At 36.6% G+C, this 13,271-nt stretch overlaps 1 protein-coding gene and 1 long non-coding RNA gene across 2 annotated transcripts; both read right to left on the reverse strand.

Annotated features, from left to right (window-relative positions):
* Positions 1 to 5,852: 5,852 nt before the first annotated feature.
* LOC131165306 (uncharacterized) lies at positions 5,853 to 12,585 on the reverse strand. Its single transcript, XR_009139531.1, has 2 exons — positions 12,436 to 12,585; positions 5,853 to 5,921 (listed from the first exon to the last, which is right to left on the reverse strand). It is a non-coding gene; the product is annotated as an uncharacterized LOC131165306 (long non-coding RNA).
* LOC131165305 (scarecrow-like protein 14) lies at positions 9,227 to 12,542 on the reverse strand. Its single transcript, XM_058122965.1, has 2 exons — positions 9,716 to 12,542; positions 9,227 to 9,631 (listed from the first exon to the last, which is right to left on the reverse strand). Exon 1 carries the CDS (start codon positions 12,090 to 12,092, stop codon positions 9,843 to 9,845), a length of 2,250 nt encoding a protein of 749 aa, XP_057978948.1. The 5' UTR covers positions 12,093 to 12,542; the 3' UTR covers positions 9,227 to 9,631; positions 9,716 to 9,842.
* Positions 12,586 to 13,271: the final 686 nt, after the last annotated feature.

Here is a 13,271-nt window from a genome sequence, read left to right on the forward strand (position 1 = left end):
TCAAAAATTCGAAACTGAAGGGGGGGACAACTGATATACCCCAAATATATCACTTACTATAAATCTAAAGGAGACTAGAACCCAACATTGATGAGGGCAATTACCACCTAAGTCAACTGCTCAGGTAGAACAATTGATGCTAGCTCTATGATGACTAGAGCAATCTATGCCAACATTATAACAATCGGAGCGATTTACGCTTGCGCCATAATTCACTAATAAATGACACAATATCTTTGGGTCAAACTCTATCATTACAAATTGAAATTTAGAGAAGAGTTTAAGGTATCTCATTTTAAATTTTACTTTAGTGTTGCATAAAAAATCTCTGAAGCTTGGGTTTAGGGTAGGTGTTCATCCTGTTTGATGCATTTAAGGGCTCCAGAAAATATATATATATATATAGCTTAATTTTTACAGATATTAACCCCCCAAATGATGTTTTGTTGGCAAGTGTAGATATGAAACCAAAGTTCTGCTCATCCCATCTTCTGTCTTTTTTAAAAACATGTGTTGCCGGCAAATTGGGTATTGGGACGGTGCTGCTGTCCATGTGCTGCGACAGGATTAAGGTCGTCAACGACGGTGCTAAGAGCGCAGATGTCTGGTGCTTCGCCTGCCGTTGCATCAAATCGGCGACCGATGGCATTCCCTGAAGAAAAAAGATACAAAAAATAAAAAAACGGTAGAGCTTCCTCGCAAATGCCGGGTTCAAAAAGTTTTCTTCGTCATCTCCAATTTTCTGAATTTCAGGCAAAGAACAGAGAAAGAAGGGACATCTGGGCTCTTTGCGGCGAAGAAGACAACTGTTTCCTATGGTAAATTTCGTTTTCCAATACATTCTTTTTTAATTTTCTTTTTTTCACGCAAACATAAAAGACAGCACGTTTCCCATTCTCCTGGGCCACATACCACGCATGTAACTATTACTGAAAAATAGAGAGAAAAAAAAAGGTATTTTGGGGAAATAAGAGTAAGGCTAACAATGATTACAAGATAAATGTGAATAGATTATGCTTACGAATATAGACTTATTTTAATCAATCTTATGCAAAGATAGAAGAAGTTAAGTTTGGCATAGCATTTTTTTTTTTTTTTGGATCAATCAGAGGTTTATAGTGAGCCTAAATGACACAACGAGATATAATGTTGTACACATTTTCAATTTCATATTCCTTTCACCTATCCCAAACTTCAACCCCAAAACATTCAAAATGAATGTTGCTAACTTTGACAAAACACATAAATCATTGAGTTGCTTCTGATACAACTAAAGTTGGTAACACCAATTTAGATTATGAAAAGAGATTTCATGTTGATTTTTTTTTTTACAAAGTTTTCAAAGATAACAGTTTTGTTAGTTATTTGTATATCCCTTGTGACATATTTGTAACTACGATTTTCCTCTACCATAAGTGAGGGCTATCAATAAAGTTGGGATTTTCATTATAAAAAAAAAAAAAAACTTGCAACTATCCTTGTACATAAGATTTGAAATCCTCTAATTACAACATGGTATATTATGTGGGTCCTAATGATGTGAGTCTAGCACCGCTTTAGTGAGTTCAAATATTAATACAATATATTGTGATTGGAAGATTTCAAATTTGGCATGAAAGGATTGTCCTCTACAAATTTTTCTCTGTTATATAAAAGTTGTTATGTCATTAAAGACCTTAATCATATCAGATAAAAAAGAAAAGATAGCAAAAAAATAACATAAATTATGTGAATTTTAGACCAAAAAAATAATATAAATTATTTTTAAAAATTTAAAATTTAAAATTCATATTTCCAAACACTATTATCATATTTTTATTTTTTACCAACTTAGAATGGAAAAAAATACTCCTAGAAATAGTGTTTTAACCGAGTACTTATTTACCCAATAACAAAGCAATAGTAACATCATGAGAAATAGTCAAATGATTATCTAAAAATCAAACACCACTTGTAATATAAAGTGGTAAATTTGTCACTTTCCCAGGAAACAAGTAAAAAGTAAGAAAATAATCTGATAACGAGTTTCCAAGTTGACTAATTTCCATCCGGAGGACAGTGGAGCAAATAATAAACAAAAATAATAAACGAGTTACCAAGTTGACTAATTTCCATCCAGAGGACAGTGGGGCAAATAATAAACAAAAATAATAAATTGACTAATTAAACAGTACTTATTACCTTAGTGACTAATTTTTATAGGAAATTGCTTGTCATTAATTATATAATGTTGAATAGATCAATTTATGAAAATTATTTATTTAATAACTTATCAGTGTCGTATACTAATTATTGTTTGAATTGCTGTAATTATCGAGTCATGTGCCTTCGTTATTAACAGGTAAATAACTACAATATTTAAGTCACTATTCAATAGGAAAAATCTTTTGATTATAAATAAGTATTGAAAAAAAATTTCTTCATTGTTTTTTAATAATATTAATTGTATAATGTCATCTCTTTCCATAGTAATAAAGAGGATCGTAAAACGGAGATGTGGAAATCCGGATTGTAATTCAAAAAAAATAATTGAAGAAAACAATATATATGTTTAAAAAAATTTTAAAGTTAAAAATACTACAAAACAAGACAAACGAAGACCTCTTCTACTTTTGAAAACCGTTTTGTGACTTCTTTTTTATTATAATCGATAGAATCGTTCATTGCAAGTGAATCTTCACTAAGTTCTGACTGCATGACATCCAAAAAGTCAAATGTTCAATTAGCTAAGGAATTACTCCAAGCATAAATACAAGTCTACGTGTACAGGCTGTAAACTTATATTACATATATGTATTATATTGACAGTGATTGAATAAGCATGACGTTGCAAAAAATAACGTGACAAATCAAGGGTAATGGAATAATTTTGTTATGTTATTCCATTCAGTATTTTCTTAAAAAACTTAAGGGCTCATACCTGTTTAGTTGAGAAAAATATTTTCCATTTTTTCATATTTATTTTTCAAAAAATTAGCTAAAAATTTAACTTATCTTTTAGCTTTTCAAAATTAGTATTAAAAATGTAGAAAAATGAAGAGTCTGTTTAGTTGTGTAAAACAATTTTTTTTTTTATTTCTAAACTTTAAAATAAATACAAAAAAAGACTTATCATTTTAATTTTCCAAACATTATATAAGGTAGTTTTTCCAATTATTGATTTTGTAGATTGGATTTAAATTTGTCCCCTTGTGGAACAAGCTTAATACAATATAATTTTATATTTTATCATAAACAACACAAATTAAAGTCCAAGATTTGTATCCATGCTCCCATAGGTATAGTAAAAAGTCAAAATTCTAGAAAACAATGAAAAAATATTTTTTAAAATGACATTTATATATAAATTTTAAAAATTAAAAAATAAGGCAACATTTTTGTAGCGCCCCAACTCGCCACGTGAGCTTGGGGTGCTACTTTAGTGACGTTTGTGTACCTAATACCATAATTAATAGTATAAATGCAGTAGAAATAAATAAAATAGTCTCCATAATCCATTACCAGAGTATTATGTTACTAATATACATCAGAGTCTTCCGATGGTCATAATACAAACCATAAAGCCTATGGTATAAATGTTTGTTGAAGTCAGCTATTCATTTCTAGGGAGTTCAAATCTAGGTTATATGGTTCAGTCAGTCCATACATCTATAATACATACTTAGGACTTCAAACCCAACTTAGATACAAAAGAGTTCTTACTGAAACTCACAAAAACTAATTGGCTATCAATCCGTCCTGGAGTTCACTAAACTCGACCTCGAGATGATTCTGAAAAGATAATTTGTATATTGGGATGAGACACTTCTTAGTAAGGCAGATTAAGTTAATATCAGTGTGTGATCAACATGCATTTAGTGTTTACAGAAAACATTTATCCTCCATTTCACCGAAAATAGTTATTTACTTTATACTCACTTTACACAGTTGAAAATATTCATTTCGTTTCCATGGTATAAACAATTCAGTAAATAAATAACATAATTTACATAAATCTACAAATATGCATGAAAGAAACTCCCTGAGACTAAATACCATTTACTTCCCCCACGGAACGAGTTGTGCCGCCCGAAGGCTCGACTGAGCCTTGAGGGATCAACCCAGACAAAATCATTTATCTGTTGCTAACACCGACTGCATGCATTCGTAACTTGTTTGCGGGTCCGATTGCCTTACCATTTTCTGGTTCAGATTGCCAGGGAAGGTACACCCTCTACTAAAGCCAATCGGCTGAGACCATCCTACACTTCTATCCAGAACAGTGTGAGCGCACATGGTCAAATACTGAATCTCTAGCAACGGTACCGTGCTCATAACATAACTGGTCCTTAGGGTTCTTAAAACATATCATGCAATTTAAGTAATAAAAACTGTATTTCAAACTCATTACGTAAAAAAATCAGTCATATTATAAAACTCGGCCCCCGACCATCATATACATCTCAGCTCATAGCCACTGAACATAATCTCGGCCCTCGACCTTCATTTAAAACTCAGCTCATAGCCGCTATATCACATCCCGGTCCCCAGTCGTTATATAAAACCCAGTTCACAACCGCTATATCAAATCCCTGCATTTTCACAAACAGTTCTAGTATTTCACAAGCAGTTCCAGTATATTTCACAATCATTCCCAAATTCAGTTTTACAATAAACCATAAAATCTTTTACTTGCCACACACTTTCAGTATTTTAAACATAGCCCGTAGACAACAGAGAAACACAATATATTTAGTTTATAATGCCAAACCAACTTTCCACTGTTCATTTTTACTCAAAATACCATATTATATATCCTAGGTTTGAAAAGTCCATTTTGAACAGTTGGTTTTCGAAATAACAACTAAAAACATAAATATACATATATAGCATTTTAATCTGTTCAACTTTAATAAAACTCCTTACTTAACTTAATCCCCTTACATGTTTACTAAGAGAGTTCCTACAATGATCCTAAGCCCAACCCACGGCAACACGGCCTCCAAAACCCTGAAAACACATTTCCCCAAAACAATAGCCATTAAACACCCCCAGGCCCATACACCCCATTTAAACAATTATACGCTAGATAAACAACTCATTTCTACCCTTAGCTCAACTTTGGGGTGATACCTGGAAAGACCCTGTCACGCCCCGAACCCCGAAATAGGACCCAGGGGTGAAAATGTAATCTAACCTGTCCCTGTATCATACAAATCACCACAGATACAGTACAAAAGATGAGGGTCCGACCCAGTGGGATTCCTAGGCACCCTAAACACATCCAAACACAATCATATACGCAGTGAAAAAAGGTCATCTATATACATATGTAGTACCATACCAGAGTCTATACAAGAGCAGACACAATGCTCTATCAAAAACGTACAAACGGGTGCCCAACACATCCCAAAATGGCAACCCACCAAAATTACAGTCCTAGCACTTACCTAGCGCTAAACGCGGTACACCGGCCACTACACTCCCTACACCAGGAAGCTAGTTCCGGTTACCTAAACGACCTGTAAAAATGTACGTACAGCAGGGGTGAGACACCTCTCAGTAAGGAAGAATACAGATTATATCGGTGTGTGGCATTTGAGTGTTATCATGATACAACATACACGCAGTTAAATGCATTCCAATACTAATTTACACAGTGCATACATGCACACATACGGAGGCCATTTATACACAGCACTGTCACAATACATACACATGATCAGTAATCCTCAGTGTCGTCACACTCTTCGACCCAAAGCAAACCTGCTACATACGGCGTTGGCCCGTAACCAACCCGTGAACACAGCGCCACCGGCACATGGCTAGTCCCCGACTCCCATGACATCGTACCGGCGCTAAACTGGTGGATCCACACCCTTTGGCCTGATCTTCCGGAATAGGCTCACGCCCTCGGATATAGAGCCGGATACTCTTAGTACCTGGAACAATTTCGGAACCGCGTTCTTATTAGCATTTCAACATATCACACACACATGCATGCTCATATAACCCAACAAACCACACTCATTCGGTAATCTAAATCATGGTTTTCCAAAAAAATACAGTTTAAACAAAGTCAAGGCACAGTCATCCCAATATCACAGTATAAATCACACATATACTCGATTTTCAACAAAACCCGGGATTCAGCCCGTCGCCCCATTTTTCCCAAAACTGTAATAATGAAAAACTCATAATTTTTCCCGTTAGATCCCCCCCAAATGAGTAACCAAAACACACATAGGACTGTGGACCACAGTTCCACCGAGTCCGATTTCAAAAATAACCAATATAAACATAGTTCCCCTTACCTTAACCCCGTAAGCAAATCCCAAACTCCAAGGTCCTTAAATAGCTAACCGAGTTTTAAAACCTACAAATCACAGTATAGAATATGTTCACAAGACAGCTACCTACAAATCTACCGGATCAGAATTGAAAACCGAGCCTTACCTTGATTTTACCTCGAAACTCGAAAATCTCCGAAACGAGATTTCGATTTGTAGAAGTTGCAGAGAATCCTTCTACAATCCTCGTGGTAGCTTCCATTTTCTGATTCCGTCAACGATCGGCGAAGAATTCTAAAGAGAAGGAGTAGGGAGAGGTTTAGAGAGAGAGAAATAAAAATCTAAGTTTGCTTAGCTTTGAAGAAAAGAGAATTTCCTTTTATAGCCCTTTAACTTGGGCAATTTCCAATTTTGCCCCTCTCTTAATATTTAAACCCATTTTTCATATTTTGGGTTCTTACAGACCCCGTTCAATAATCCATTCCCCGAGACTTGTAAAGAATTTCCCCCAGATCCTCGTGGTAACCTCCGATCGTCAATTCGAGCGACGAATGACGAAGAATCCTAGAGAGAGAGTGAGGGGCGCCAATCTAGAGAGAGAGAGAAAGAGAAATATGATTTCTTAATGAAGAAGAAATGAAAATTCTTATTTGTAGACCGTTGACCCGGTCACATTCATCGACGAAATGGTGCCTTCGTCGACGAACTGTAGAAGGATGTTCGTCAACGAAAGGAGGGGTTTGTCGACGATCCCTAAGCCTGAAATTCCTCTCGACATTTCCTTGTCGATGACACCTGAATTTCGTCGATGACATGCAAAAGGGACTTCGTCGACAAATCCTGCTATTTGTCTTTAAAAAAATTTCCTTACTTATTTTCTTATTTATTTCCTTATTTTTTGGGTTCGGGTTTCTACAATTCCTCCCCCCCCCCCCTCCTTTATAAAAATTTTGTCCTTGAAATTTGCTAACTACCACCAATCACATCCTTAACTCACAACCCATTTTTACAAAAGAGTCGGTAACCACCCACATAGCGGTCTCATCCCAAGTTTTTTAAATATCCTCATTTATGGTGGAGGAATACCATGATTACATATAATGTCTTGGGAGATTACAATATCATACCAAACTCCCCCAAGGCCATTCATATACAGAAACCATAAACCACTAACAAACTAAACACACCTACCTTATCTGACCTGCAAATAAAACTAACACTTACCTGTGTTGCCTACTGATCTATCTGGGGTTAAACCTCTCTGAAAAGCTATGGGTATTTCTAATGTAATTTTGTATCTAACTCCCAAGAAGCCTCCTCTATTGCGTGATTCCGCCACAGTACCTTCACTAACAGTATATCCTTAGTACGCAATTTCGTTCACATTTGCTAAGAAACTCTCATTGTGTTGTATGTTTGATTTTTGGATTGAGAGCTGAGCATAAGGTTTTTCCTCCGATTTTATTTAATAAATTTGTGTGTAGGAAAATCTCTTAACTAGTGAGTCTTTGCATCATTATTGCAAGACTCTATTTTTGGGTGTGCAAAAATCTTTTCACAAGTTAATTTTTTTTAGTATCTCTTGTACGTGAATATTGAGAAAATATTTTTAGAGGTATTTTGATTACTCTTGGTAGAAATCTTTGAAACCCTAAACTATGATTGACATTTACATCTATACATAGTTTCAAAGATTAGCTTATTGATACACTTATTGCACTTGATTGAACATAGACATTATATTGAGTGTTGATTGCACCCATAAAGCACTGAACTTATAGTTCTTACATTATTGGTGTGCATCGATTATACTGTGCTGAATCGATACATAGTTGCTTAGTTCAGAAGCACTTGAATTGTACGTAAAATTTCATACTCACTGATTGTATTCTAGGTGTAGCCTGAGGGGGTTTGATCTAACCCATAAGGATTGGTAGGACTGTAACGACTCGAAGAAGAATGATATTTAAATAATAAGAGGGAGGGAAATGGAAACAGAAGGAGGCAGCAGGCTTCGTCGACAACGTTACACTTTAGACGTAATAACCCGGAAGTTTTATACAGGGCCTCATCGACAACACAGGGAGTTCGTCGACGAGCTCATAAGTAGGCCTCGTAAAGTTGATGACTTTACTTGTTTTTGTGTGGGTGCATCCCAATAATTTCAAAAAGAGTAAAGAGACATTTCAAACTTCACCTGTATTAGCTCTAAGAGGGGTTTATCTAACAAGATCCCCTCGTTTGGAGGTTGTATTAGACATTCTTAAATCGCATTTTGATTTTTCTTTTTTCTTTTTTTTTTTAAAAAATAGTATTTATTTATTTATTTTATTTGATTATTTGTTTATTTGTTTATTTATTAATTTAATTATTTATTTAAATGGGAGTTAATTAAAGGCCATCAAATTCAAATTAGGGATAATACATAATTAAATAGGTACCGTTCGTAGAATAGGTGTGTAGGTGCTAGTGTCTTCCCCTCACATAACCGAACTCCCGATCTCGATTCTGGTAAAGCAAATTGAGACTACTGGTTCCTTGGCCTAAGAATAGTTTAGAGACCAATCAATGAGTAGTAAATAAGGGTTCTAACCGCACCAAGGTAAATAATAGGTTAGTGGCGAATTTATTCATATTTCAATATCTATTATCTCTCATCATTCCAGACCCTTCTCCGGGACATTGTGATAGGATTCATTTAAATATATATATATTGTAAGATAAACGCATACCCGACCCGAGTCCGCCTAACCCATTTAATGAACAAGTTGGGTCCAGATTGATCTATTTATAAACGGATCAACTTGTATTAAACTCAAACCCGGTTTAGACAGATGGATCACAGGTCACCTGTTTAGTTTTGACCCGTTTTACCACTCCTAAATAGAGCAAGGAGCACGCCTACCCAACCGGGGAATGAACAAACAAAAGAAAAAAGGAGGAAACAATTAGGAGGAAACACACACTAAGCACTAGTCAGTCATCACATTAATCCCATGCCCATCCAAAGGCAGGGCAACAGTGCTGCCATAACACCAACTAGCAGCATAAAGCCATAAACTGAAAATTTCTTAAGCTGTGCATTCAGCTGTGAGAATTCCTCAAAGCTTTGTTTACATTTCCACAGACTCACTACGAATGATCACTAGTTCTACAATGCAGGTGTCAAAATGCCAATGACGCCCATTTTTTTCCCAATACCATCATCTCCCATCTTCCGACATACAAAAATTAGATAGAGAAATTCATCTTTCTTCCAACGGACCCATGTATGCCACAGCCCCCATAATATGGAAAACATGGTTCTTCACAGATGATCGACAAGGCGCCACTGCAGCAGCAAAAATCCTCTCCCACTGAGCCTAGTGAGAAGTTCTTAAATGAGTACAGCAGCAGGATAAGAGAGAGAGAGAGAGAGAGAGAGAGAGAGAGAGAGAACTCAATACCACAAATGCACAAAAGAGCAAGTCTATGCCAGCTCCGCAGCTCATATAGAGCACGAAAAGGAGGAAATCTGCCATGAGGATAAATCATGATCTTGCCCTACACAAGTAACAATGAACAGGTATTAGATTAATGAACAGGCTCCCAAGAAGACAGCCCATTCATAATTCGACCCTTCCATCCTTGCAGTAACCACTGGCCATCTACATCAACTACAAAATCCTTGTGATAGCCTGACGACGTTACCCACTCCTTTCCAATCCTAACGATCTCCTTGTTCAAAGGGAGCTGCCTAAACCCAGCTCTCTGATTTCGGATCTGCCACTGCTTATACGTCTCTGGCCTCTCAATCCTTGCTGATCCTTCGCATGCAAGGATATTCATTATCTCCACCCCCTGCATCTCCTTCTCAACCAGCATTCTCTCTGGAATGTCGCGGGGCACAATAGTTTCAAACATATCAAACAGAGCAGAATAGTGGAACAGAGCCTCTCGAAATCGCGTGCCAAAGAAGGGAACGCCATAGGCAGCATTCACAATACCCAGTATGAAAACATTTGGATTCATCTTCCTGATTAGTCTAAGAACAATATCCTTTGGACTCTCCAACATCACGCTCTCATCTAGTAGGCATTTTAATCGAAATAGACAATTCACGACAAGCACCTCATCAGTGTCAAACTTGATATCATCCATCTGAATTGTTTCCCATTTTTTGGCTAAGGCGTTGAACTCAAACGGAACTTTGAAACTTTGTGCATAATTGGCTAAGCGATGCCCTGTCTCCTCAATCTTTTCTGCTGGTTTGAAACCAGGTAAGGGAAAATCAACCCCAGTAATACGTAGCTTTGGAGGTCCACCAGGTCTAGATGAGAGCTGTTCTATGAAGGAAGGCCATTGGAAACCATATGAGATTCCAAAATCAATAATGTGGAGCCTTGTTGCTTTCTCAGCCACCTGCATAATTGTCTTATTTGAGAAGAAGCTTGCAAGTTTAGAATATGGGCACACAGCAAGAAATAGATAGTGAGCTTTCAAGATGTCAGCAGCTGATGCCCTGCCAAACGGGACAGCATTGAACTGAGTTCTAGAGCCAGCTATTCGTGTCTCGAGGCCATTAGCAAAATAGTAGGCCAATCTCTGCATCCCATCCCCAGTGGGAGAAGAATGCTGTCTGATCTGCACTAGTAGCTCATCTGCAGTTCTTCGATCATCAGCTGCGAAAGCTTGAGCACAGAGCATTAAAAGAGTTCTCAAGTCCACCACATTCCTCCTAACTCCCCGTTTCTTACCATGGTTCTTTCTACCATTAGATGCTTTCAGCTGACCATTCTGCTGCATATTCTTGCTTATTCTATTCTGCAAGGCATCACGTAGAATGGCTATACCATTCTCTCGGATGCCTAACAACATCATATCAAACATTTCAGTTCTCACAGTTGATTCAGTATAAACAGCCGATTGCTTGGTACTCCTCTCAGACTCTAAATCCACGTCCTCAAGATGAAGGTTCTTCCTTCCCTTAGACCCTTCCATGGAGTACCCACTCCCATGCTTCTCTGCGTCCACTACCACATTCTCAGCTTCTTCAATTGGCTCACTATGCAACAACACATTTTCATTCAAATTAGCAAAAGCCCCACCTGCACTTGGAAGGAAATTGCTTGCTTCATCAACCCCTCCACTTAATCCCTGACCAGTCTCGCTCTGACTAAAAACATCAGTATCCCATAAACAGTTTGCTTGAGAATCCACAAACCCATCTGCAATATTGGGCTCACTGCTTCGCAGCAAACTGAACGATGATTGCAAAGTCCAGTCAGCAGGGGTATTCTCTGCAGACCCAGATGTATCTTCACCAAAATTGCAATTCCACCAAGGATCTTCCGAGTTGTTACTGCCATAACAGCTACTAGTGTTGCATTCACTGTAATTCCCACCATAGTTTTCGTCTGGGCTCTCAAAATTTTGATCATACGTGAACTGGTCTTTGGGTGAAGGAGGATACTTCTCGCCAATAACCTCATAGAATGATTTCTCAGCAGCTTGAAGCGCCGCCCAAGACTCCTGAAACATGCAATTCTTCTCCTCCATGTCTTCCTCCATGAGGATCTGGTCTATGTAGTTGAGTACTACATCATTAAAGTCACTATCCTCACAAAATTCTCCCTGATGGCTGACCAGACCCGTGACTAAATTACTAGGATTTGGATCAGGGGAAAACAGAGGAGGATCCACTAAGTTTCTATCTATTGAAGTATGTTCGAGTGTGAACCCGTTTACATGATTCACATCAGAGAGAACCGAAATGGTATCGTCATTAAAATTGGCTCCACTCATAGACCCATTACATATCCTAAACTTTGGATCCATGGCCATTTGTTTTGTAAAAATTTCTCAGAATGACAAAACCCAAATCCTAAACTGTGAAAATCAACACGAATCCTCTCCCAATTTTACATCATTTTCAACAGTCAACAAAGGCAATCGCAAATGCTAGCTCTCTTCATGCATCATCAACAACAACCACCAACAATTATACAGTGCAAGAACTAAAGTGCATCGTGGTACAAGTGAATTTAGGAAATAAAAAAAATTGAATCTTCAAGCAGCAGATTTTATCAGAGGCCACTGAAGTGCAAATAGAAACCATCACTGTTTTATAGGGCTCTAAGCATATACAGAAAGCAAATCAATATATTCAAACTCTGAATATACGTACTTAACGCAGTTTGGAGAAGAAGAAGAACACGATGACGACGATTGTGATGATAAAATGCCGGACCGCTACCCCAAACCTGAGAGAGAGTGAGAGAGCGCGTTCGGCACAAGGCCCGCTCGCTCCATTGCCTCCTCTTTTGAAGAATTGAAGTAGACCCAGTGGATTAAAATTGTTAATTATCCGCTTAAATTAATTTATAGCCATTCGCATATTAAATAAGTTTAAACTTCTTATTTGTCTCTAAATAAATCAGTTGGCGCGAATTTAAAATTTTATCTTATATATATTGCAATTTGTGAACAACTAATGTTTAAATTTATTGATAATCTCGTATACTCATGCTTATTAGATATCAATTCAATTAGCATAAGTTTTATTAGTTGGGACCTATACGCTAACAACTAATATTTAAAATTATTGATAATTATATATGCTAATGCTTATTAGGCATCAATTCAATTAACATAAACTCTATTGATTGATGTCTAGTCTCACATTCTCAACTTTTGCACCATTGTATGCATCTCTTAATTCTACCCTATGCCCACATTCAAATTCAAATCTAAATACTTAGCTTTGTTATCAAAATAAAAGTTTCTAAATTCATGTTTTGAAAAATAAAAAGTATATATAATTTTTTGATTAGTTATTAAATGTTTAATATTTTATCAAATTATAATTTTAAAATAACTTCAGTTATTATGTTAAAAAATAAAGTGTTTATCAGATGGTAAAAAAAAATTATATAAGGGATGAGAATGACGAATTATCTGTCATCCACCATGAATTATTTAATTTGAACCGTCATAAATCTGCAACTTAAATAAGTCGAATAT

The sequence above is a fragment of the Malania oleifera genome, chromosome 10 (assembly GCF_029873635.1).
Source record: "Malania oleifera isolate guangnan ecotype guangnan chromosome 10, ASM2987363v1, whole genome shotgun sequence".
Classification (NCBI taxonomy): domain Eukaryota; kingdom Viridiplantae; phylum Streptophyta; class Magnoliopsida; order Santalales; family Ximeniaceae; genus Malania; species Malania oleifera.

Coding starts and splice junctions, on each gene's coding strand:
- LOC131165305 (XM_058122965.1), bottom strand. CDS start 12,092: ATGGCCATGGATCCAAAGTTTAGGATATGTAATGGGTCTATGAGTGGA.